This window comes from Dromaius novaehollandiae, chromosome 11 (assembly GCF_036370855.1).
Source record: "Dromaius novaehollandiae isolate bDroNov1 chromosome 11, bDroNov1.hap1, whole genome shotgun sequence".
NCBI lineage: Eukaryota > Metazoa > Chordata > Aves > Casuariiformes > Dromaiidae > Dromaius > Dromaius novaehollandiae.
The window spans coordinates 24147044-24172601 of NC_088108.1; the positions used below are offsets into that span (position 1 = coordinate 24147044).

General features: G+C 63.9%; 2 protein-coding genes across 2 annotated transcripts in view; both read left to right on the top strand.

Annotated features, from left to right (window-relative positions):
* F8 (coagulation factor VIII) overlaps positions 1-1510 on the top strand; it is a 28054-nt gene extending 26544 nt beyond the window's left edge. The window contains exons 24-26 of the mRNA XM_026110981.2: positions 82-230; positions 589-765; positions 1030-1510. Coding sequence (XP_025966766.2) covers positions 82-230; positions 589-765; positions 1030-1185 — 482 coding nt within the window. The 3' untranslated portion in view covers positions 1186-1510. The remainder of the gene's footprint in view (positions 1-81; positions 231-588; positions 766-1029) is intronic.
* A 7281-nt stretch (positions 1511-8791) lies between these two features.
* MPP1 (MAGUK p55 scaffold protein 1) lies at positions 8792-25422 on the top strand. The gene is made up of 12 exons (XM_026110947.2): positions 8792-9096; positions 13887-14030; positions 14374-14452; positions 15509-15594; positions 16574-16642; positions 19414-19610; positions 20230-20336; positions 20995-21075; positions 21428-21508; positions 21743-21945; positions 22466-22540; positions 24063-25422. Exons 1-12 carry the CDS (start codon positions 8983-8985, stop codon positions 24237-24239), a joined length of 1413 nt encoding a protein of 470 aa, XP_025966732.2. The 5' UTR covers positions 8792-8982; the 3' UTR covers positions 24240-25422.
* Positions 25423-25558: the final 136 nt, after the last annotated feature.

The window sequence follows — 25558 nt, forward strand, 5'->3', positions numbered from 1 at the left end:
AGCCAGAGGAGTGGGCAACCAGGATGCATCTCCCTGATGGGTCTGTTGTCCTCTCTGACAAGCATCGCTCCTCTCTTCCAGGCTGCTCCATGCCCCTTGGAATGGAGAACGGAGGGATCCCCAGCCAGCGCATCTCAGCATCCTCCTACAGCACCAGCGTCTTCTCCAGCTGGTCGCCCTCCCAGGCCCGCCTGAACTGGCAGGGGAGGACCAACGCGTGGAGGCCAAAGGTAGCCCACGCAAGGAGAAGCCTGGGCAGGCAGCCGGGGCATGGGCAGGGTCCCAGCGGGCAGGCTTGGCCCGCTCAGCCTCTCCTGGCAGGGTCAGGATGGGCACAGCTCAGGGACGATACGGGCAACGGCTATTTTCGGGGGACGAGGTGGTCCTGGGCTGTGCGGGGAGTGTGTACAGCCGCAGGCACTGCGCAGGCTGCCAGCACGCAGGGAGGACAGTTATCATGCTGATAACCCCCAGCAGCTCAAACCGGACACCGGATGGGGCAGGTGAAACGTAGGACTGTGCGCAGGGCCAGCTTGGCGTCGGTGGCATCGAGCGTGCCCTTTTTAAAGGCAGTCTGTTGTCTCCCAGATCAACAGCCCCAGTGAGTGGCTGCAGGTGGACTTTGAAGTGACCAAGAAGGTGACTGCAGTCATAACCCAAGGCGCCAAGGCTGTCTTCACCAACATGTTCGTGAAGGAGTTTGCTGTCTCCAGCAGCCAGAACGGCGTGCACTGGAGCCCGGTCCTGCAGGACGGCAAAGAGAAGGTAGGCAGAGCTGCCCCACAGCCAGGGGCAGCCCACGGCCACCTTCCCCCCCAGCAGCCCCCAGGCTACAAGCACGGCCCTTTCCAGCAAGCTTGGGTTTTCTGCAAGAGCAGTGAGCTGGGCTGGGCTCTTTTCTCCCCAAACCACTCCTGAGAGGTCCTTGTCCGGGTTGCCCTTGTCCCCGAGGCATGGACGCCCTGCGGCTCTCACTGCACCAGAGCTCAGCAGAGGAGAGCGCACTACTGATTCCTCTCTCCTTTCCAGATCTTTAAGGCAAACCAAGATCACACTGGCGCAGTGATGAACGCCCTGGAGCCCCCGCTTTTTGCCCGCTTCGTGAGGATACACCCCCGCCGGTGGCACAACCACATCGCCCTGCGGACAGAGTTCCTGGGCTGTGACACGCAGCAGGAGTACTGATGGCTGCGGGGCCAGGCATGGGCACCACCGGCCCACGGACCCACGTCCGACCACACATGAACTGTCACCGGGGCCAGCGCCACTGCCGCGGCAGCCCCGCAAGGACACCCTCGCCGCACAGGGCCACCGGGCGCCGGTGGCATCAGCACAGTTTCCTCCATCTCCCCTGGCTCTGGCCATGCTGGTGGCTCCCGTTGGCGGGGAGGAGAAGGCCTGCAGAGCTGTCGGGGTGGGCAGCAGGTCACCAGTCCCTTTCTGTCTGTCATACACCACCTGCCATGTAGTCAGATGCGATGCTGAAGAATTAAACAGTAATTTTCCAGTGTCTCTCTCTCTCTCTGCATTTTTTTCCTCTTCTCCAGCTTTGAGGTCCCCGGGGGCTCGGAGTCAGCATTACCAGCAGCTAATAATTAATTAGCCCCAGAGATTCTCAGCATTATTTTCCACAAGCTCCTCGGCCCGGGCACAGCCCTGGAGGAGGGCTCGGCAGCGATAAGGGCCGGGGAGGAGGCCCTGCTGTCCTCCCCAGCGCACGTTTCGCAACCGGCCGGGGTTTGGCTGGTTTGCCCGGAGCAGCAGCTGCTCGGCCTGACTCAGCTCTGGGCTTTGGCCCTCCCGTTCCCTTTAATCTCTTCCCCGTGGTGCTCTGGCTGTCAGGGCCTGATGTCACCGCTCTGCTTTTCCTGGCTGTCTCAAGCGAAGCCCTTTCTGCCCGTTCGCCGGAAGACTTCTGCTGATCCTGGTGCCTGCTGGGGCTCTGGTGGGATTTTTCCCACCGGAGGAGCTGCCAGCTTGCTGGGAAAGGCAGCAGTTCCCCCCTTGGACAGCCAGGCTGCTGGTGCCCCTCTCCTCGAAGCTAGTAGTGTGCCACAGGGAGCTGGAGAATGCAGGAAGATGCCAGTGTCAACTGCAGAGCTGGTGACCCACCTCGGGATGCAGCCCTTCCCTATTCCCACCAATGAAGGTGACAGCACCACGCTGCCTCCGGTGCTGAACCTGTCCCTGCAGGCCAGGAAAGAGCCTTTGGTTGCTCCCCCCTCCTTTTGTAGCATTTTCTCAGCGGGTGAGGACCCCAAAGGGCCACCCGAGCCCCAGTAGCGCCCACAGCCAGGCTGGCAGGATCTCAGGGTGGGTACTGGATACCATGGTGGCAGAGCTCCTCTCTGAAGGACTTCATGGGCTGGTGTCACCTTCCCAGATGCGCAGCAGCCACCAGCACGGTGTGCAGCCTCGCCTAGGCGAAGGTTTCTGCTCTCCCCTTCTTGGCACCCTCCAACCGCAACAGGCACCAGGGGTTGGGGACACCCCTGGCACAGGGAGACCACCGGGCTTCTGCCCTCCCCTCCGCCAAGGGGAGCAGGAGCATCGTCCTGGGCGTGGGGACCTCCCGGAGTGACAGGGACCTCCTGGAGTGACAGTGACCTCAGAAAGCCTCGGAGCTCCTTGCGGGCTCCGGAACCAGGGTGTTCCCAAGGACCCGTGTCGGAGGGAGAGTGCATCTCGTCTGGGGCAGCTGTGGGGTGGACGCAGGCGAGTCGGAGCCTGCACCACCCGCCAGAGGCTCCTGAGCCCTGTCTCCCCCGTGCCGTGAGTCCTGGGCGGGGGGGGAGGTGACTGTGGCTAGAAGTGTTTGGGTGTCTGAGTCCGCTTAGTCTCCACACTGTCAATTTGGTCTCAAACCGTGACAATCTTGGGCGCAAGGTATGTGACAAGGCCACCAGCACTTCTGGAGAACAAGGATGCTCTCAGAGGAAAGCAAAGCCACGCCTGAAACTGGACGTCCCTGCTCCTGGCCAGGCTGCCGAGCTCCTGGGAGTTTGAGCTGGGTGCAGGAGACGCAGCCGTCTCCAGACTGCCCAGCCGGACTCGGAGCCCCACGGAAGCAGGACAGGGGACACGCAGCGTCCACCAGCCCCAGGGGACCCCCCTGGAGCGCTCAGCCCAGCCACGTGCCCCTCCTGCCACCCTTGGGTGCTCCTGGCAGGGGACCGCGGCACACACAGATGCTCCCCTCGGCAGCCCCTGCCAGGAGGAAGCACACGGCACGTGAGCCCGGCAGCGTGGCCCGGCACGGATCCAGCACCCGGCAGAGATCAGTAGCTGATGTCTCGGATGAAGCAGGGCTGGAAACCTCGTGCAACCTCCTGGCTCCACATTGCTGTACAAGGGGCCCTTGCGGTGGCCCTGGCAGTGATTACATTACAGCCCCAAGCAGGAGATGCAATTACCCTTTGGCTTAATTGCGTTCTGACAATAACCAGGAGCAGATGTGAGGGGAGACGGCCTGGCCTGAGCTGGCCTGAAGAGAGGAAGCTGGGGCCATAAGCTTCTCAGCAGGGACTGTCCCCACCTGGGGTGGGGTGACTCCACAAATACCCTGCCCCTGGATTGCTTTCAAGCTCCCGGACTCGGTGAAAGGTCTCATCTTCAGCCTGGGAGGACAAAACCTGCCATCTCGGGCCCTTCTCAAGGCAACCCTCCTCTGCTGCAAGGCAGCCACGTCTCTCCCGAGCGCAGCGGCCAGCCCTGCACGAGGACAGCTGGCTGCAGCCTGTGGACCACCAGTGCAGAAGAGCATCCCCGAGGGCGGAGGGGACAGCAGGGAGAGCAGAGACCCCTGCTCAGCCCCAAGCAGGCCCTCGTGGCCTTTACTACCGCCGCAGGCCAGCCTGGGCCTGGCGAGCTGAAGCTTAAATACCTGCTGGGGTGAGGGGGATGATGAGGACTGGTCACGAGCAGGGGGTTCTGGCATACAGGATCGGTCAGGACCAGGAGCCCTTCCCGGGATCGGCTCAGCCGCAGGCGTAGCCATGGGTTGGGTCAGGGGGAAAGCTGCATGCACCAGGGACCTCCGGGGATCATTTTCGAAGAGGAGACTGCTGAAATCTCCGCAGGTGACCAAGCAGCCTTCACCAGCGAGCCCTGAGCAACCGCAGGATGTTCTCCAGCTGCCCAGGTCTGGAGACACAGATGCCTCTCGGCGAAGGGGCTGTGCTGAGCCCCTGGGAGTGCTGGGAAGAGGCTGTGGGCAGGCAGGCGGATGTGTCAGAGCCTGCCGAGCTCTGGCATCTGTTACTGGAAGTGTCTCTTGACATTTATCTTGTGGGAAATGGAGACCAGACGCTGTTTCCTCCCAGTGCGACGCAGATCTGAGATGCACCACAGCCTCCCCCGAGCCACAGACATTTCTGTGCAGAAGAAGGGCCAGATTCTCAAACCAGCACAAAGTGCTCTGCCTCTCGGCTGGGCGATGTCCTGTTTAATTACCACCCCCATAAAAAGCCCTGCTGCGGTGCAGGGCGTGTGCCCGAATTGTCCTGGACGCGGGGATCGCATCCCCTCTCAGGGCTCAGCTCCTAGCAGTGCCCAGTCTGGGTGACCCAGCAGTCGCTCTGCTCTGTGGTGTCCCCAGGGAGACAAAACGCATCCCCTCCATGTCCTTTCTCGTGCAGCCCGAGCAGGGATTATTCTGCAGCCCAACGTCTGCGAGTCATTTCAGTGCTGAGCCAGAGCCAGATGAACCACAGGCCGGGGCTGCTCCTGAACGTGGCTTCCCCTGTGCTGGGCTGAGACCCCCACTGTGCAGCCCCCCAGGGCCAGATTCGGGGCATGCAGGCAGGCAGCACAGCCGGGCAAATGGGCACCATCCTCAGAAAAACTGGCAGCACGTGACAGAAATGGGCAGCAGCATGTTGAGGAGAGCACCCAACAGGGACCGTGGCCAAGAGGGGTTGAAGCGAGCTCCAGAAAGGACAGCTAAATTCCCAGCTCTGCCGCAGAGCTATGGCCAAGCTGCTCATCCCATCCTCCACCTCGGTTTCTCCATGTGTAACCAGGAGGGAATGAGCAGACTCCCTCTTTTTGTCTGCCAGATGTCTCTTCTCACATTTCTCCCTCCCGCTGTTTATTCCGTGGTTAACTGCAAGGCCGCTGTTTGCTCTCCCTATTTCTGGTCTCCCACCCTGGCATCCTCACTGCTACCAGCTGGTTTCACAGCACCAGAGGAGCCGGGAGCCAAGGCTTCCTGCTGGAGGACGGTCGGCCTCGGTGCGCAGCACATTTCTAAGCCCTGCCAAGGGCTTGGATGACTTGGATGAGCTGAAGCTCCGCAGGTCCATCCTGGTCGGCCAGGGCTGGGGCGGTGATGGGCCAAGCAGCACCCTCCAGCCTGGAGGGCACGTGCGTGGGTGCTGCGTGCAGACACCTGGGGATGGCTTTAAGCTTCTGAGCCTAGTTCATTGCTTCTTACCATGATCTAACTTTACAGGCTTTCCAGGGATCCCTGCAGACGAGGGCTGGGCCGCTGGGCCCACCTGCGTCGTCGAGAAGCCATGGTGCCAAGAGCTGCCCTTCTGCTCCTTGCCCTGACCGCCTTGGTCTCCCACCGTCCCTCCGAGCCCAAGGCCCCCTCCCAGCCGGGCAGGCTGAGGCTGAGGGCAAGGTGGGAAGCGGCCCCGAGGAGCCGTCTGGACCGCACGGAGCCGGGGCCCGAGCCCCCTCTTCGCCCGGGGGAGAGCGAGGGCTCCAGGCAGCCGATCCGGCGTGAGTCCCCAGCGGCTGCCGCCGGGATGCCCCGCAGCTCCGACCGGCACAGACCGTGGGACACTGTTTGTGCCGCCCCAAAGGACCCCCTTGTCCTCTGCGCACGTGGGTGCACGAGCGGGCTCCCCGCCTCCGGTTGTAGCTCACACGCGTGCGGCTTGCGTGGAGGGCGCTGACTCCGTCCCTGGGCTGAAACCCCTGGCAGTGGCCCCAGCGTCCAAGCGAGGGACACGAGCCTGTGTCCCCGGCGAGGGCAGGGGCACCCGTGTGTGTAGCCAGAGAAGCCAGATGCAACGAGCCCCATGCAGGCAGCCCAGGGAATAGGAAGGGTCTGACCCTGCTTCGAAGTACTCTCAAATCCAAGGAAAAGCAACAGGTTTTTAGGGTGTTTCTCTGCTCTCCTCAATGGGGAGTTTTGCTGCAAGATCCAAATGGCCTCTGGGATCAGAGAGATTCATTTTGGCGGGATCGGGCATGTGAAATCTGAGCCAGGATTGAACATCTCCAGGTCTGCCACCGGCAGAAACTCCTGGAAGCAAGAGCCTGGACACTGCCTGTCCCGCAAAGAGCCTCCCGAGAGCCTGGAGCCTGGCTGTCACCCCCCTCCCGGCCCTTCCTCGCGTTCACGAGCACGGTCCCTTCCGCAGGCGTCCGCCGGGCCTGGCTGGCAGACTACCTGGACGACCTGTGGTCCCACCTCCGCGAGAACTTCCCCGAGGCGGTCCTCTACGTCCTCCCCGTCACCCTCCTGGTCCTGCTCCTGCTCTGCTGCGTCACGTACGTGGGCGCGTCTGGCGGTCCCTCTCTTTGGGGGCAGGCTGTTAGCTTTGGTGGGTTGTGCTGCCGTGGTCACAGCTGTGACCCCCCCACCTTCACGAGCAAGACTGTGGCTGTGAGGAAGGGCACCTCTGGCCCCGGTGTGAGACACAGCAGGAGGAGTAAGAAACACAGTGGAGGATGCTCTCCAAAAACTGGTCCTCAGTCTATGAGCCATGGAGAAAAGCAAATAGAAAAACAAAGAAATAACACCCAGGGCCCCAAAGCACAGAGTTTATATGAGGACTTTCTCCAAGTTCCCAGACTGGGGCTTCTGCTCCCTAAGCGAATTTTCTGGCTCCTCGTGTATACAAAGATAAATCACACGCACCAGGGGACGGAGGGGCTGACAGGTTCCCACCGACGCGGTCTGTCCCCTGGCTGCGCTGCTGGCTCTGTCCTCCTGGAAGGGCCACCAGCAGCCCGGGGTGGCAGAGCCTGTGGCCCCACACCTCCTCTTCCTCACGTCTCACAGCCCGCTGGGCTCTCCGCTAGCCCGGCCAGAAGCGGTTTTATTCCCCCGAGGCAGGAGAAACTTGCTATCAAAACAAGATGGATTTTATTTTCTTTTTCTCCTTCTCTTAGCCCCCTACTTCCCTATCCCCTGTCTCTAGGGACTTACACCCTCCTCTTCCTCGTTTCTTAGGATAGCTTTAGACTGAGGTGACCGGGTACCGCGGGGGGAGAGCAGTGTTGCAGCACAGGCGAGGCTGGTGCCTTCCCGGAGGCCGGCGCAGAGGAGCCTCCTCGGAAACACCAGGTACCCAGAGATGCTGTGGAAAGACCAAAAGCAGGACCACTGTCCTTTCCCTTTCAGTGGCTGTGCTAAAGAAGAAAATATCCCCCCAGAATGAATTCTCCCATTCCCAAATAAGGTTTAAACTTTATCTGAGGCTCCAGTGTCAATATAACTCATACCCAGACCATAAAACGGCAACAGCCCTTCCTCTGCACGTCACGAACGCAGGGACTTGCAGACCCACCCATGGCCACATGAAGCACAGGTGTGTGGGGTGCAACAGGATGCAAATATCCCAGAGGACGGAAAAACCTGGAACAGGCAACGCGGCAACCGGCTGCAGCGCACAGACATCCCTGGGCCGCCTCAGCCGGGGCTGCGCCGAGTCGGGCTGCGAGCATCCCCGCTCTGCACGCCGCCGGCGCTCGGAAGGACCGCCAGCGAGACCCCGCGCTGCACCTGCCCGTGCCGACGTGCCACCGGCGCGGGGACCCCCGTCTGATGACGGAGCGGGCTCGGCACCGGCGGGATGGGTGGGCACGGAGAGGGAAGCCGGCTGCTGCGGCTCCTGGCGTGGCTCACTCAGCGCTGCGCAGCTCCCGCCAGGCCTGCTGCTGCCCGTAAATCAATTAGCACCTTCCATGAACTGCACGCATTAACGCCCTGCCGGCTCCGCGCCTCTCCTCCCAGACCTGGTCCCACCGACGGAGTCTGGACCCCCCCCGCCACGGGAGGGTTATCTCACACTCAGCAAAGGCGTCGGTGTCCCGGGGCCTGGACACATCTCCTGCTCCGAGCACCAGCCCAGCACACACGGCCTTGGAGGGCTCCCCGTTGCTGCCCCTTGGCTTGGGGTAGCTTGGCTTGGGCCCGAGATCTCCTACCGAGTCTGAGAGCTGGGGCAGGCTCAGCGCGTTGCAGAGGGGGGTTAATTGCTGTCACAACTCTTCCAGCCTCAGCTTCCAACCTCCAGGCCAGCCATCGCTGTGTGCAGCCAGGCGGGGACGGCTGCTGCACCGGTCTGTTCTCAGATCGGCCTTCTGGCCACCCGCCCTCAGCGCCAAGCTCTTCTGCCCGGTCACGGAAGCAGAAGTCAGCTCAGGACAGAGGTGGAAGAGGAACGCAGAACCTCTGGAAGAGGAATGCAGAACCTCTGGCGTGGTGGAAGGGGTGTCTGCCATGGGGCACGGGGGATAGGGAGGGAGGAAGAATCCCCTCTCCGCATGCACAGCGCGGCTTGCACGGGCTGTACATCTGCTTGAGACGATGCGAACGCGGGTGCCCGCCGGGTCCTGGCCGGGGGACGCGTCCGTCTCCTGGGGACACCGCTGGGGCCTGTCCCCTGCACCCACCCCTGGGGGCTGCGGAGGGGGGCAGCCCCGGCGCTCAGCCCCGCTCCCGGCACCGAGCAGCGGGGGTCGGAGGAGCCGGGGCGGGGGGGGCCCGGCGAGGCCGCGGGCGAGGCCGGCGCGGCGCCGCAGCGCTGCCCGGGGCGGGGGCGTCCTGCCCGCAGCTCCGCCCGCCGGCGCCTCCTCCGCCGCTCCGAGCCGGGCGGAGCGAGCGCGTCGCCCGCGGCGCTGCTGGGGCCGGAGCCGGGGCCGGGGCTGGAGCCGGGGCCGGGCGGCGGGGCCGGGGCCGGGCCGCTCTGCTGGAGCCAGCGGAACCGGCTGCGGCTGCTGGCGGCGCGGCGCGGCGGCGCGATGACCCTCAAGTCGGGCCGCAGCGGCAGCGGCGGCGGCGGCGGCAGCAGCATGAGGACGGCGCTCTCCGACCTCTACCTGGAGCACCTGCTGCAGCACCGCGCCAAGCCCGAGGTGAGCCCGCCCCGCCGCCCCGGGCCCCTCCGCTCGCCCGGGGCCGGGGGGGGCGCGGGGTCCCCGGGGGGAGCTGGGCCGGCGGGGAAGGAGGCTTCAGCATCCTGCCGCGGAGGAGACGGCGCTTGGTTTTGCTGCAAAGTTGTGGGGCTGGTCTGAGCTGGAAGCGCCCGTCACGGGCGCTGAGCCGGCTGCCGAGCTGCCTCCGGGCCCGCAGCGCAGACCGGGGGGTCTCGGCCCCGGGGGAGGATGCGACCAGCCCTTCTCCGGCACTGCCCGGGCCGGGGGACCAGACACGCAGCGTCGCGGTGGCAGGAGAGCAGCCTGCACCAGCCATCTGCCATGCAGGGAGGGCTCCTTCCCCCACCCGTGGTGGCTGGGGCTGCTGGGTGTAACTGGGAGAAGGTCACCAGTTCCCTGCGCCGAGCAGCCCCATGGTTTCCTCCCTCCCGGCAGAGACGTTTGGCTCTGCACAGAAGAGCAGCCCCCGCCTGAGCCGTGGCACGAGCATGTCTGGCTCACGCTGAGGTTTCCTTGCTGCTGCCAGGAGCCTCTGAAAGGGAGGAAATTTCCCCGGAGCGCTGCTTTTGGCCCATCCTGTTGGACAGCAAAGCGTCCAGGGGAGGCTCGCCCAGATCTGGCCCGCGCTGCTGGCTTGTGCATTTTTATGGCTCAACTCTAGCACAATGCTTAAAAAGAAAAAAAGGGAACTGGGATTGCTGTGGGAGCTTTTGAGGGGGCTCTGTGGGGCTGGGGAGGGGGGGACATGGGAAAGGGAAGCCCGCGGTGGGGCTGGAGCGGGGCGCTCGGCAGGCTGCAGGGGCAGCACGGGGCTGCTTCGCCTCCCGCGGCGTCGCGGGGGTCTGCGGCGGGGGGTTACGTGTCCTCGGCTTCCCGGGTGGGCGCTCGCCGCTGCGAGCCGAGAGGGTGCTGAGCCGGCCGGCGGGGCCTGGGCACGGGGGACGCCACCCCGCAGCCCGGGGAGGGGGTCCCGGGCCTGGCCCGCTGCCGGACGGAGCCGGCGGGAGGTTCCTCTTCCCCTTTCCCCGGCAGAGCCGCGCGCCGGGAAGCGCGGTCCGGCGATCCTGCCCCGCGCGAGGGCTGATTTGGCTGGAGAAGGAGCAGAAGCGGCGGAAGCCGTTGGTCCTCTTGCCCGGAGCCCCAGCGCGCGGCCGTGCGCCCTCCGCTTATCTCCCTGCTGGCAAACGCGGATTTGCCAGTGAGGTGTGGGCTTCACCGCCGGCCCCGCTCCTGGGCGGCGGGGCGACCTTGGGCAGTCACCTTATCTGCCGTGACTCAGTTCCCCCGGCTGTAAAATGGGAGCGAATCTGCCCGTTGGGAGAGCGGGGAGGGAAGGCTGGAAGAGCGCGTGCAGGAGCGGCCATATACACCCGGGAGCTGATCCCTGCCAGGCCGGGGGCCGGGGGACGGCGTGCTTCGCCGTGGGGAGCGTTTCGTGGTGTCCAACCATCCCTGCTCCAGAGCAGACCGAGCCTGGAGTCCCCGAGTCCTGACACGACCAGGGGCAAAACTAGCAGGTGATGAGCAAAACTGGTTTTGACCAAGAGCGTAGTGGATAGGGCCGATTTCCCCGTCTTGGGCTCGGGTGTGTTTTGCGCTGTGCCAGGCCATGCGTTGCGGCGGTGACGCGTTGCGGGGCTGGGTGGGGAGGTCGGGAGCGCTCCAGACGCTGTGTCCCTTGGTGCTGCGGTTTCGGTGACTCTGCCCTGGAGGTGGCAGGTTTCACATCTGGAAGGTTGCATCAATCTTTCCCGGCAGGAAAATGGTACCTCAGCAGAACTGAGCGGAGCTTGCTCGGAAACCTGCCCCTTCCCGGTTTCTGGAGCCAGCGCAAGGACGCGCGGAGCCGCCTGCCCCAGCAGCGCCTTCCCCACCGCCGCTCGCCCTCTCTGTTCCTTAGCCTCATTTAATCAATGTGATCCCGTTTGGCTTAAATGCTCCCGGGGTCGGGATTGGACCAAGCGAGGCGACAGTCCCTGGAGGCAGCCGGGGTTTTGCTGCTGGCCATGGGCAGCGGAGCGTGTCTCCCTGCCGTGAGGGTGATCCCGGGAGCGACCCGGCTCCGGCGCTCCCCTGCCCGGGTGCATCCCTCCGTGCCGCCGCTCCTCGGGGCCTCCACGTGCCCGCCGGGGAGCCCTGGTCGACCAAGGCCACCAGCAGTCCCTCGGCCTGGGCAGCGAGGAGAGCCAGGAGCTCCCAAGCCCCCGCACGTGCCCTTTGCACCAGGGCGCTGCTTTCTCCAAGTGCTGCTCCAGCTTCTTGTAAACGAGGCACCCGGTTAATGTTTGATTTCCCGGTGGCTGCAGCCCGGCAGGCCACGCCGACCCCGCCGCGGGGACAGGGCGCCGGGGTCCTCGCCGAGGGCTGCTCCAGCCTCCCGAAGCTCCCCGCTGATGCGGCAGGGCCCGCGCGGCCGGGGAGGGGCCCGGTGCCCTTGGCCTGGCCCCGGGATACCGTGGTCCGGAGCAAAGCGCTCGTGCAGCTGCTGGCTGGTGTGTGCCTTGCTGTCTGGAGCAGGATTTGTCCCAGTGGGAGCTGAGCAGATGCTGCATGGAAGGAGGGACCTGAGTCTTGCAGGGAGCTGTTGCCGTTTGGGAAGTGTCTGAGTGGGGCGAAGTGTCCCCGGGGCTCCGGGGACAGGCTGGTGGCCCTGTCCCCCCCTCCTGCCTCTCCTCCCCTAGCTCAGCGCAGGTCCTGGCCAGCCCTTTGCAATGCGCCCGTGGAGGTGCTGGGTGCTGCGCAGAGCCCGCTGCACGGCTCAACCCCAACCCGCGCGGCAGGGAGGCCCCATCCTGCCCGGCTCCGCGGCAGCACCAGCTCCCGGCAGCGCTCGCGGGTGTTTCCCGTGGAGCGGTGCTGGCGGTTTTCCGGATGCAACCGAGGCCCCCCGAGGCCACGGGGCTCCCGCTGAGCCAGCGCGGCCGGCGGAGGAGCCCCGCGTGCCGCCGTGAGCCTCGCTCGCCGGGATGCACCGGGGCGACGCTGGTGCTGCGTCAGCATCCGGGGCTGGGTGTTTTCTCCAGCCCTCAGCAAAACGCAAAGGTCGGCGCCGGGCGGGAGGGCGGAGGGGGCCGGGGGCTCCCGTGGCCGGAGCGGGCTGTGCCGGGTCGCCGGGCTCTGCTGAGCTGGAGGCTCGGGGCCGGGACCGTGCGGTGCGGTGCCTTCCCAGGGCACGGAGGCGATAAGAGCTGTGCTGACTCAAGTCACCTCACGGGCACTTTGGCCTCGGGGCAAGGCTGGAGGAGTTCCTCCTCCTCTTCCTCCTCCTCCTCCTGCTCTCCCGCTTGCTCAGCAGAGCCGGGGCAGCCCAGGGAGCTGCAGGGAGACACCAGCGCTGCAGGATGGGTCCCTCTGCCTCCAAGGGGTTGCGTGGGGATGCTGAGCCGGTCCAGTGGGTCTGCGAGTCCTTCCTCCTTCGGCCCCGCGAGCCCCTGTCCCGGGCACTGCTCTGGGCTGCGGTTCAGCCACCACCTCCGTGTTTAAGCCGTTGGCAGCCAGAACCCAGGCGGTCGCCTTGTTGCTCCGAGGAGGAGGTTGTTTGGGTCTTTCAGAAACAATTCGTTAAAAATAAATAAATGGCACGTCTTCCCCCGGCGTGCAGCTCCCTGCTCGTCTGAGAGATGCTGGTGCAGACGCTGGCGTGGGCTTTGCTGGGCTCTGGCGCAGCGCTGCTTCGGGAGAGCTGTGGTGGCCGGGGCTCGAGGCGGGTCGCTGCACCTGGGGCGAAGGTGCGGGTCCGCCGGCCGTGCAGAGACGTCGCGCGGTGTCTGAGGGGCTCGGCAGGGCTCAGCGCTGCATGGGGGGCTGGTTTTGGCAGGTCTCCAGCTGGGACCCCATGCACCTTCCAGCTGCCCCCGGTCCCAGCACCTGCCTCAAACCAGGGACAAAGAACACGGAGATTTCCCCTGCAGTTCTGTACCCTGAGGGACACAGGATGCACAGGGCTTTGAGGAAGCTATTTGGAGCAGCTCCGGGCTTCCTCGCTGGCTCGGGCGTTGGCTGTTTGACCGTCTGTGTGCTGCAACCTCGCTCCTGGGGTGGGCTGTCTTCTGCTGGGAGCGGTTCGTGTGTTAGACGTGCGCTGTCAGTGCTGATGCCAGGAAAGCTATGCGAGGGCTTTGGGGCGCCTCGTGGGATCTGACCTCTGGCTGATGCTTCTTGAAAGCTGCCTGTGGAAGGGATCCCTGGCTTGTTGGTTGCTGGACATCTCCAGATGTGGACATGGCTCTGGACTGTGTCAGTTACGCATTGACCTAGATGAGGAAAAGCTGAACTTGTAAACTGGGCGTGAGTAGAGCCTGGCCCCAGTTCTGCTCCTGTGCCCGCTGGGTGAGTCCCAAACTGCTCCGTTCACTCCATGAAGCTGTCCTGGCCTTTACGGTCTCCAACAAGCCAGCTTTGGGGCCAAGTCTGCTGTGGCTCATGGACAGTGTTTGGGACTCGTTGCTGCAGAAGATGACCAGCTGTGGACAATTTTGACTTCTGGTACCTGTACTTTTCCAAAGTCTTTGTACCTCCCAGAATTTCCCAAGCTGGAAAACTGCTAATCAAGCCCTCATCTTCACGGGTGAACTTCTTTTTTTCTTTTCTTCCTCTTACTGTCCACTGTACTAGTGCACAGGCCTCTCCTCCCCTCCGTGCCCCACCAGAGCCCCAGGAACGTTAACGCTGGAGTAGCTCAGCACCACAGTGGGGAGCTGGGAGTCCCAGGGCTCCCCTTGCCCGTTCTGGCGGAGCCCCTAAACCCCGGTCTTTTCTCGCCCTGCCAGGCCATCCCTCCGTCCCTGAACACCATGACTGAGGACATTTATACCAACGGTTCGGCGACGCTGGGCAGTCCCTCCCACGCGAATGGCCGCGAGGTGCGGAAGATCCGCCTCATCCAGTTCGAGAAGGTCACGGAGGAGCCCATGGTGAGAGCTGGCAAGGTCCCAAAGCTTGGTGGCACTGGAGGGGGGCGGCGGGGCAGGCAGAGCCGTGCGAACGTGCTGGCCGCAGGGAGTCTGGAGATCCCTGGAGACCTCAGCCATGGGAAGAGAGGGCTGGATACTGCCTCCTCCCCGGGGACCTGGCGGGAGCCTCATCAGCGGGTGATGCTTGTGCCAAGAGGAGCTTCAGCAGGTTGGACTGGCCAAGCAGAGGGCTTTTCCCCAGACACCGCGCAGCCTGCCATCAACACTGGCCTGGAGAGGACTTTGCTGGGAGCACGGGAGCTCTCCCCTCCAGCGGGCAGTCATGGATTTTCCTGTCTTCCAGGGAATCACGCTGAAGCTGAACGACAAGCAGAGCTGCATGGTGGCCAGGATCTTCCATGGGGGCATGATTCACCGACAAGGTAACGGCAGGGGCCGGGGCGCCTGGCAGCAGTGGCAGCGTACCAGGTGCACCTTGGCAGCTGGTTTCCTCCTGTGCAGAGATAAGGCAGCTCTGCAGCACTGCTGGCTTTTCCCTATCACATGGTCAAGTCTGTCTCTTCCTCCACCAGGAATATGTCAGGAACCCAGGACACAGACCTCTCTCTTTCTGCGTGGTTGTCATGTGAAAGCACTGGAGGCTTTTGGGGAGAAATCAGGGGTTGGGGGAAGGGATCTCCAAAAATGGGACCCGAGACTGTCTGTGTCTGTGTCTGTCTCGTGATGGGGTCACTGGGACAGATGGATCATACCTCAGAGACTGGGCAGGAAGCTCTTCCCATTCCTAAAGTGCAGGGATGGGACAGGCTTGCTATAGATTGGCTCCGAAAACCAAAGGCAGGTGCCAAAAGAAATAAATAGGTGCCATTTTTCTGGTTTTGGCACTTGCAAAGGAGGCATGGAAATGAGATGTTCTGTACTTACAGCAAGAGGCCCTTTTCCAGCCTTGGGTCCAAGTGGGAAGGCTGAGCTTACCCCTGCTGAGATAACCCCGGAGCCATTCTAGCAATGCTACTGGAGTCTGATTTATAGCAGTATATCCGAGGCTGAGAAGTGGCTGGATGTGTTAGCTGAAAACCCACAGTCAAGCATGCCTGCATCCAAGGGCTCTGTAAGGAGACCGTCATTTGGTGTCAGCTGAGCTCCTCCGGGCTGGGTTTGGTTACCTCTAAAGCAGATGCTTTAGCCGCAGCCTAAAGCACTGGAGGACACACAGAGAAAAGCAACCCATGACCTTCAGCTTGGATGAGGTGTGCACATTGGGTGCGGCAGGGGAGACTTTGTCCCCCTTCCCGCTTTGTCCCCTGCGGTTCGGTGATGCGTGTGTCTCCGCAAGCGCTGCCAGGGAACCCGAGCCCCGCGGCGCTGGGGGCAGCGCTTGGCTGGGGGCGGGAGGCTGGAGCTGGGCGGTTTGGGGCTGGCGAGCAACTCGTGCCCGCTCCCGCATTTCACGGGTTTGTTTCTCCCATCGCCGGCAGGGTCCCTTCACGTGGGTGACGAAATCATAGAAATCAATGGGCAGAGCGTGAGCAACCACTCAGTTGACCAGCTGCAGAAGATGCTGGTAGGTATTTGGTTTTGGTGGGGCTTTTCTCAAGGAAGGACCTTTTTGTCCTGCAAACATGCATGTTGTCTGATTTTTAACCCCCTGCTATGTACCAGAGCCAAACACCGATGCATCAGTGCGATGCAGCAGGAGCCAGGACCGCTGTGCCGAGGTGCTTTAATAAGGCTCTTCCAAGGCCAAGAGCCGAGGCCCTGCACGCAGCTTCAGCTTCGTTTCGGGCCTCCTGAGAGCAGCAGCAAAGGCTGTTTGCTGAGCAGCATCACCCAGGTCCCTGACGTGTCCCGATGTGTGTGGGTGCTTGGCAACCATCTCTGCTCACGAAGCGTGCAGCGCTCGGCTGCTGAGCGTGGAGGCCGGCTGTTCCCGCAGCACCGAGCAGAGGGCCGTGCCTCGGGTATCGGCCGGACCATCGCCGCCCTCCAGCCCCAGAAGGGCTGGGATGAATGGAGGGGACCACGTCGGGGACAGACACCTGAGCTGCCCCTGCAGGCCACCTCCATGCCACGTCCCTGCTGCTCAGGTCATGGTGATCCTGCCCGACCCTCGCGAGGCAGCAGGACCAGACCCCTCCGAGCCGGGTCGCAGCCGTGTTTTGGGCTCACGCACCGAGGCCATCCCGATCTGTGTCTGGATCCGGGGCAGATCTGCGGTGTCATGCTGGTGACGCTCAGCAGGGCCCCCAGCTTAGCAGGGCCCACAGCCAGCCCTGTCTGGGGGTGCTGGTGTCACCCCATGGGGACGGGCACAAGTGCAGGAGAGCTAAGCCAGCGCAGCTTTTAGCCCAGCCCCAGGAGACCTATTTCTGGCTGGGCTCCCGGTACCCCCCAGCGTCACGGCATGGCCGGGAGCACCCAGGAGCCTTTCCTCTGTGGGTCCTTGCCGACACCAGCTCCCTGGGGCAGGTTGCTGCTGTCAGGGTGGCTCCAGGCACCACCTCCTCCAACGCTTCTTTCTCTCCCCTTCCTCTGTTCACTAGAAAGAAACCAAGGGGCTGGTCTCAATAAAAGTCATTCCCAACCAGCAAAGCCGCCTTCCTGCTCTCCAGGTAAGTGCAGCCTCCAGACGTGCACCCAGGCCGTGACGTGGCCGCGGGGCCGGGTGGGACCGGGGGGACCGGAGATGGGGAGAGGGAGACGGGGCTGTCTGGAGCCTGGGGAGAGAGCTAGGGCTGGCTGCCTGTTGCCTTGCCTGAGCTGCTGGAGGATGAAGGGACTTGTCCTGTGTTTGCCCCAGCGCAAGCAGGCGCAGAGTTGGGCCCTGCCGTGGATGTTGTCGCCCGATGCGCACGTAGAAACCCGGCCTGCGTCTCCCCAGCTTTCAGGGAGCCCAGCGGTGCTTGCGCGCGGTGTCCGGCGATGGGAAAAGCAGCAGCCGGGAAGCACGAGGGACTTTCCTGCCTCCCTCGGAGCCGCTGCCGAGCCCTGAAGCCACATCCCGGCTGCGAGGTCACCGCGGTGCCCGCAGCCCTCGGCTCGCGCTGCTCCTGCGCTGTCGCTTGCAGCCCCGCGCAGCGCAGGCAGCGGTGACGTAGCTCCGGCTGCCGCCAGCCGCTTGCAAGCAGCGAGCGAGTGGGAGGAAGGAAGCGCTGGGGAGGAGGAAGGCAGCTCCTCCGACCCGCTGCCGGTGCGAGGGTGGGGGACGTCCGCATTCGCAGCACGGGCACCAGCTCGCTTTGCCCCCCGTGTCCTGCTGTCTGCTCCCCGCTGCGGTCAGAGAGGCTGCCCAAGCGCCCAGTTTAGGGTGATGGGGAGGGCTCGCTCCTCCGCGTGGGGCTGGGACGCTGTCCTGCCCCGGGCACAGCCCCTCCGCGAGGACGAGGAGCAGGAGAGGAGCCCGGGGTACGGGGTGGGGGCAGGACCCCGGCGCAAGGACGGGGTTGGGATGCGCCGGGGCAACCTCACGGTACCCCCCTTCCTTTTGTCCGTAGTCCCTTACGCAAAATCCCAAAGAGCCACAGTCCCTGCGCTCGGCTGAGACTGAGACCTGCCTCTGTTTCTCTCGCATGCTCTGGTGTCCTCGTTCCACCTCAACCCGCCTTGCACGTGTTGGTTGATTAAGCGCTGGTCCGTGTCTGCCCTTCCCCGCTGTCGGTCCTCCCGGGCTTGTCCCGGCCAGCTGCGGTCAGCCAGGCCAGCTCGGCGCTGGGGAAAAGCTACCGCTGAGGGAAGGGACGTGGGGTTGCTGGCGGTGGGCTCCGGGCAGGACGCGGGGACAAACGCCTCAGACAGGACCGTTGTCGCCCTGCTTGAGCGTCCAGGACTGTGGTGGCACGTGCCACCGGGAACCGCAGCTCATGGGCAACCTGAGTCTCTGCTGGTCGCGGTCCAGTGCCCAGAGTGGAGCAGCTTGGGCTTTTGCTTGTTGATGGGGATCACGCCTGGCTGCTGGCCACGTTGAGGGCACCCGAGTGCCTCTCTGGGGCCATCCTGTTTGGGAGGACCCCAAGGAGAAGCACTGAGCACTCAGGTCCGTCACAGTCACCTCCAGCCTGGGCCCAGATGCAAACCACAGGTTTTGGACTTTAAATGGGGGGGAGGTTCCTCCATAGGAGCCTGCTCAGCACCTGTACTCCAGGCCCCAGAGAAGGGGCAGGCAGATAGCCTGCATCTGGAGCAGGATTGGGCCCTTGCAGGACTCGGGCAGTGGCGGGAGGGGTTTGAGGCTAACTCAGATTGTGCAAGGCAGGAGCTTTTCGACAGCAGAGCGAACGCGCTGTGCCTGGCTTGGTAGCAGGGCTGGGGGGGGGGGGGGGGAGGCCCCCACGCAGGTGCCTGGCCGTGCTCGCTGTGCGTCCCGCATGCATTTGTGCTGACAGACCACCTTCCTGGGTGCTGGCGAGCGCTTTCAGAGCAAGCGCAGGTCCAGAGGAGGTGGCTGGACCGACCCTGGCAGGAGATGCCTGGTGAGAGGTGGCACAGCTTCAGCTGTGATTTTCCGGCAGCAAAAGGGAAGCATGGTCATGTCCTGCTGGCCCTAAGCTTCCTGCAGCCACGGCAGCACCATCAAAGGACAAGGTGTGGGCAATCTTGTTTTAACAAGGACAGTGTCATCTGTCCTACCGAGGGAGCCAGACTTCTGCACCATGACTGCGGGCGCCCAGCACCCTCTGGCAGGTCTGGACCCATAGCGCAAAAGCTCCAGGAGAAGAAGGGTGGTGCAAGGACCATGCTTAGCCACGGCCTGCCTCTGTCCCCTAAACACTGCCTTTCATGCCCCGTCCTCTTTTCCTCCATACCCTGCCTCTGTCCTAGTCCTATCCTGCCCGGTGCACAGGCCAGAGGCAAATCGTGGCAGCGTTTCAGCCAAAGACCTGCTCGTCCAGGCACTGAGAGCAAGCGGCACTGCAGAAAGCACCGGTGGCAGTGCGCCCTGGAAGCTGCGTGCCTTGTCTGCCCTCCTCCCCGTGAGAGGTGACTCTCATCCATCCTGTTGCTCTGTGACGGTCTGTTCTTCCTGAGCGACCTTCCTGGACAACACGGTCCATGCGTGAGAGCCACGAGGCGTTTCTCTGCTGCCTTTGCAAAGCTGCTCCGCGGCAGCAAGAGCCTGGAGGTGCCCGGAGGGCCCTGAGGGTGGGAAGCAGCGGCGCTGGGCTGCTCCGGTGGAAGCAGCTGCTTCAGCCTCCCTTCCCGAGAGCAGGAGCGGTGGGGAAAGGCCGCTTTCTCATGGCTGCACGTCACGCTGGTGCTGGGGGGGCTTCCAGAGCCGGCGCCTCGGGCCCCGAGCCCGGGCTGCGCCTTTGCCGTTGCGGGATGCGACGTGGCCAAGCTCGGCCGCCCGGCGCAGCCCCGCTGACCCCGACCCTCTCTCCTGCAGATGTTCATGAGGGCCCAGTTTGACTACGACCCCAAGAAGGACAACCTGATCCCCTGCAAGGAGGCAGGGCTGAAGTTCCAGGTCGGCGACGTCATCCAGATCATAAACAAGGACGACAGCAACTGGTGGCAGGGCCGCGTGGAGGGGTCCTGCACCGAGGCGGCAGGCCTCATCCCCTCGCCGGAGCTGCAGGAGTGGTAGGTTTCCGGGCAGGGGTCCTGGTCCAGGCACGGGCGCGTGGCTCAGGACGGCCGTGCCCCTGCCCCTGGGTGTCCCCGGGCCTGGTGGCTGGATCCCCATCTCGTGGCCTCGTCTGGGGGTCGGTGTGGAGATGCTCTGCTGAGCGTGGCGGGCGTTGGGTACGTGCCGCAGGGGTAGGGGTGCTCGTGCCGTCTCACGGGGACCAGCGTGATCCACCAGCCCCATGAGGCTACGGTCGCTGGATCCGGCTGGAGCACTGGATTTGGGGGGTGTCACCCCCCCACACCCACCGGTCAGCACATGCTGAAAGGACCGTGACCATGTCTGGTAACACTGGTGTCACCGCCGGGAAAAGGCGACAAACGTCCCTTCAGCTGCCCCCAGGGGGGACTTTACCTGCCCCAGCACTCGTCCTGCTCCTCTTGCCCTCGTGAGAGGACCTGGGGGACGATCCCGCTGCTCCCCGGGGCGGTAGGGTGGCATGTGGGCCACCGCAGTGTCCCCCTCTCTCGGCACGTGGGCCACCGCAGTGTCCTCCAGTCTCGGCACGTGGGCCACCCCGGTGTCCTCCTCTCTCGGCACGTGGGCCACCGCAGTGTCCTCCTCTCTCGGCAGGCGCGTGGCGAGCGTCACCCAGTCCAGCCAGAGCGAAGCCCAGAGCTGCAGCCCCTTTGGGAAGAAAAAGAAGTGCAAAGATAAATACCTGGCCAAGCACAGCTCAAGTAAGTGCCAGCAGGGCGCTGGGCACCACGCAGCCCTGGCCTTCACCCTGGCGTCTGGGCAGGGGCAGGTCCCCGCCGCGGGGGTGAGACCGAGCAGCTCGGCTGTGCTGGCAGCGGGACACGACCGCGGCACCCGGGCAGCACGGCGGTAAGCGTGCCCGTCAGGCCACCGCGTAAATGCCCCGTAACGGGACGGAGCTAAGCGCTGGGCCAGCGAAGGCGGCAGCCTGAGGACGTGCTGGCTCCTAGCCCGGCCAGCAGCTCCAAGCCCTGACAAACAAGGCCATAAATCAGCAGGATAAATAAAGCTCCCCCAGCAATAAGTTCCCTGCAGCTTCCCGCTGCCTCCTCACCCCCTGCTCCCAGTTCCTACTGTGCTGAGCAGAATTACTGGGGAGAAAAGCTCCGGCTTCTCCTCCTGGGCCGGCTGGACCAGCTTCTCAGCAGCTCCTCCACAAGCCGCTTGCTGATGCCTGCTCAGGCTGGGGACCTGCTCCCGGAGGAGCCAGCCGGGGCTTCGCCCACAGCCCTGGCTGCTCCCTGGATTTTGCCGAAGGATCAGTCCGACACACACACGCTCCCGCTGTCGTGGGCAAGCCCGGTGCGAGCACCCGCTCTGAGCACCCGCTCTGAGCACCCGCTCTGTCCTCTGCCCCAGTTTTTGACCAGCTGGACGTGGTGTCCTACGAGGAGGTGGTGAGGCTGCCTGCCTTCAAGAGGAAGACGCTGGTGCTCATAGGTGGGTCCTGCCCCGTGCTGGGGCTGCGTCGCGGTCCCTTGGGGAGCCGGGGCTGCCATGGGTCGGGGCAGCGCTGCCCTTCAGAGCCTCGTAAGCTCTGGGGAGCCTTTCCTCTGCCTGCAGCGACGGCCAAGCAGGCCGCCCAGCCTCCACGTGCCGCTGTGCGTGCGGTGAGTCCGGCACAGTCCCCGGCTGGGCTGGGAAATGCCACAAACCAGCCCAGAACGCAGATCCCCGGCAAGGTCCGGGAGAGGTCTGCACCTCCGCTCGGGTGGGGGCTGCAGGGGGGCCCTGGCTCTCCCGCCTGCCTCCTCTGAGCCCGGCTCCTGCATCCGTCCCCCCTTCCCCGCAGGAGCCAGCGGCGTGGGTCGCAGCCACATCAAGAACGCGCTGCTCAGCAGCAACCCGGACAAGTTCATGTACCCGGCCCCGTGTAAGTAACCGCGCTGGGGCGAGGGGCGCGCGGCCCTGCCCCGGCACCCGCCGTGGGGCAGAGCACACGGCGGGCTCCCCCTCACCTCCTCCCGTGGAGGTGCCGGGGTCCTCTGTGCTCTTGCTTGCCCCAGCCCCAGTGCTCAGCGTGCGAACGCGAGCCCTGCCCGGGAGGCAGTCCTTCCTGGGGGCCAGCCCCCGTCTGAGGGCACCCGGCATTCCCCTCCCTCCCCAGACACCACGCGCCCCCAGAAGAAGAACGAGGTGGATGGGAAAGACTACTACTTCGTCTCCACTGAAGAGATGACTCGGGACATCTCAGCCAACGAGTTCTTGGAGTTCGGCAGCTACCAAGGGAACATGTTTGGCACCAAGTTCGAGACGGTGCACAAGATCCACCAGCAGGACAAAGTTGCCATTCTGGACATCGAGCCCCAGGTAGGGAGCACGGGGACGGCCAGGCAGGACCACAGCTGCCCTGGCTCCGACTACCTTGTGCTGGCCGTGACTGTGCCACCTTCTCCAGCGGGCCGCACGCACGTCCATCGCAAAGTGACGGACAAAGACCGGGGGGGACATTTCTGGTCCCAGATGTGGGCATGGTGAGGGTGTTCACAGCTGCAGCACGCGCTGGGCTGACAGCAAAGGCCAGGGCCCGGCTGCGGTGGGAGTGGGGGTACGGCCCCAACAGGGACCCGCTGCCCCCTCCGCCCCTAAGCGCGTCGGTGCTGCTTTGCAAAGAGGTTGGTTGTCCAACAGCCCCGTTGCTGGGCTGCAAGCTCACAGCACAGGGTGCTCGGGGGTGGGGGGGAGGTACCCGGGCTGGGACTCCTGCCCCTGCGTCACCCGCTTGCCCCCAGGCTCAGCAGTGCACCAGGAGGGGCAGCAGCCAGCCCGAGCGCTCGCTCCTGCCCCCGGGATCGGCCGCGCTCCTGTAACTGCACCGCTCTCTCTGCAGACCCTGAAGATCGTCCGCACGGCCGAGCTTTCCCCGTTCATAGTCTTCATCGCCCCGACGGACAAGGCGGAGCAGGTGAGCGGCGCGCTGCCATGAGGCTACGGCTGTCCCCCCCCTCTGCCAGGCTTCAGGCCCGGTACCTGGGGGCAGGAGCCAAGCAGCAGCCCGGGGCTCTCCCTGCTCCATAGCTAGGATCAGCTTCCTCCTTCTCTACACTGATTTTTGAGAACAGGGCAGCTTCACCAGCCCAAGCCTGAGAAATAGGGATCGGAGATTGCCGCAGCCCTCGACGCTCCCCCGATTTCGGCTCCCCCCAGCAAGCCTTGCCCGTGATCAGCCACTAACACGCAGCCGGGTGCACAGCGCGGCACCCAGGGCCCCGTCTCCAGCTGCAGCAGCAGCAGCAGGATTCCTGCTGTCATCAGCTATGCAGACGGCACACACAGCAGCTCGCTCCATTCTCCGGCTCATTAGGATGCTAATTCCTCCAAAATCGGGAGGAAAGCAGCACTGATGCTGCCGTTAACCCCTGCAGCACCGCGCTCCCCGAGGCGGGCTGGCAACCCCAGCCGGTTCCCAGGGAGCCCCCGGCCCCGATGCCCCCGGCAGGGCCAGCCTCCCCCGGGAGGAGCGATCCAGCCACCGAGCACCGCTCGCAGACCCGGAGAGAGGAATGAAGTCCTGCCGCAGTGGGCAGGGCCAGCCCTGCTGACGGAGACGCTATGTTTAGCCATCTGGCACCGCTCAGGTGTTGGCTTGCTGGAGGGGACAGAGCAGGGCTGAAGCGTGACCGAGCAGAGCTCGGATGACCCAGGCAGACGGGTTATCACTGTCCTCCCCCCGCGATAGCTGCTGAGCAACCAACAGCAGAGCTGCAGCCATCACATCATCCCCAGCTCATCCCCCGAGGCTCGGAAACAGGGAGCTGCAATGCATTTCGAGCAGATCGGCCTGGCCTTCCCTGTCGAGGGCATTAACCCCGCAGAGGAGGCTGCTACGAGCACCCCTGCTAGCTGCAGGAGAGGAGCCATGCTGGCGGGGGGCAGGCGGCTTTGCTAAGCTGAGCCCCCCCACCCCTGCACCCAGGGCCAGCCGGCTGCTGCTCGCACCCAGGAACAGCGCTGCAGCCCAGCCTGCACCTTCAACCCCGCCTCGGGCCTCGAGCCGACCGGGCCGTGCAGCAGCAGCAAGGAGCAGCCTGCTGCTAGGTGAACCTGCTTGTCCTGGGGAGCTCTACAGAACACCTTAGAGGTGAACACGAGGCCAAGCAGAGCTGGCCTCACTCGAGCGGGTAACCTGATGCTCACAGCGTTGCTAAAAGTCTAGCAAAGACCCCCAGACCCCTGCTCCTGCGAGACTGCAGCAGTGCGCTCAGCCCGTCGGAGGGGAGATGCAGGGCTACCCTGTGCTCTGATACTCAGCAACAAGTTAGATGAGATGTTTTGCGGGTGAGAGGAAGCTTGTCTGTTGGGGGGAGCTGTGAAATGCCTCCCCTGCCTGCCACCCCCTCCCTCAACAGCTTCAGAAAACCGGGCGGTAACTGGGCTGGGAGATCCCGTCCTGCCCAGCCTTCTGAGCACCCTCCCGTTTCTTGCAGTCAGAGGCTTTGCAGCAGCTCCGGAAGGATTCAGAGAGCATCCGGAGCCGATACGCACACTACTTCGACCTGTCGCTAGTCAACAACGGGGTGGATGAAAGCCTCAAGCTGCTGCAGGACGCCTTTGAGCAGGCCTGCAGCTCCCCGCAGTGGGTGCCCGTCTCCTGGGTGTACTGAGCGCGCGTCCCACCCCAGCCGCTTCCCACCAACCCGTCCTGCAGAAACGGGGAGAAGAGAAGCCTTCTCCTCAGCTTCCCCGATCGACACACAGCCCAACACCGCTCCCTGCCTCTGCCGTCTCATGGACACAGTCTCCATCGCTCCATCACGCACAGGGCCGCCAGGTCCCCTCTCCTGGGGAACGCAGCTCGGAGCCTGCCCCAGGGGTGAGATGCCAGTGCTGATTACAGGCTGCAGCAGGGCCCGGGGCTCCCCTTAGCTCAGAGCACAGCTCCCTGCCTCGCCGGGCAGGGGAAAAAGCACAATCCTGCCCTAGCACCCAGCTGATCTCGGCCTCTGCATCAGCCCTGAGGGAAGCTGCAGCACAAGGGCCTCCCAGGAAGACGTCCTCTGCCATCGCAGGTGCGCACGCTGCACCAAGCCTGGCTCAGGTTTGCAGGGCTTCGGGGAAGCCCACAGCTTGGGAGGCTCCTCACAGACTGCCCCAGAGCCCCCACATGCAAGGGTTTCCCCTCACCAACAGGCAGGGACAGAGAAGGGGTGAACATGGATTTGACGAGGGAGGCTTGGAGCGTGCTTTCCCCAGGCAGGGCTCAGCCCTGCGTCCAGAGGTTTGGGGGTTCTGGCTCACCCTGTGCAACTGTAACTTGTAAAAAACTCCCTGTATTTAAATTCTCACTGCAACTCCAGTTGTTACAGGCTGGACAGAGAAATTCAGCAGCAGCTGAGCAAGTCCCACAGACCAAACCCCAGAGGGACAGTTCATTAAGTAAATTAGAGCCAGTGAATTATCCATTGCATGCAGTAGAAACAGTGTCTCTACAAAGATCATCCAGGCATGTTTTCTGGAGTCTAGGGTGTCTCACACACTGTATGCAAACATAAAAGCCACCCACCCAACGGGATTCCTTCTTACGGAGTGTACTGACGCACAAGTCCCAGCCTGACCGTGTCCAGGGAGCTCCACCATGGCTCCTGGGCAAACCATAGCCATCGTTTTGGAGAAAGGATCTCATCTGCGTGTTCAGCAGTCAGCAGTGGGAGAGGGGAAGGGGGTTACGAAGTCTTGTGCAATTTTTTAAGGATGCCAAAAATAAAATCTGTTAACGTGCAATAGGGACCTTTGTTCTGATCCACTGCAGGGAAACAATGAGCAGCAATAAACGTGTGCTGAAACATTGCTGCGGCTCGTGTTTTGCATCTTAGGCTCAGCCCTTGCTCACAGCTGAAGGTCTGCTCCCACCTCCCTGAGCGGGGCACGCTCAGGTAAGGCAGGCCAGGACCAGACAGGTTCTCCAGCCGCTGCCGGACCCTTC

Bases quoted from the DNA above. Each gene is read 5' to 3' on its own strand.
- MPP1 (XM_026110947.2), top strand. From the start codon at position 8,983: ATGACCCTCAAGTCGGGCCGCAGCGGCAGCGGCGGCGGCGGCGGCAGC. The intron at 15,595-16,573 runs GTAGGTATTTGG...TCTGTTCACTAG, and splicing joins ACCAGCTGCAGAAGATGCTG to AAAGAAACCAAGGGGCTGGT. The intron at 16,643-19,413 runs GTAAGTGCAGCC...TCTCTCCTGCAG, and splicing joins GCCGCCTTCCTGCTCTCCAG to ATGTTCATGAGGGCCCAGTT.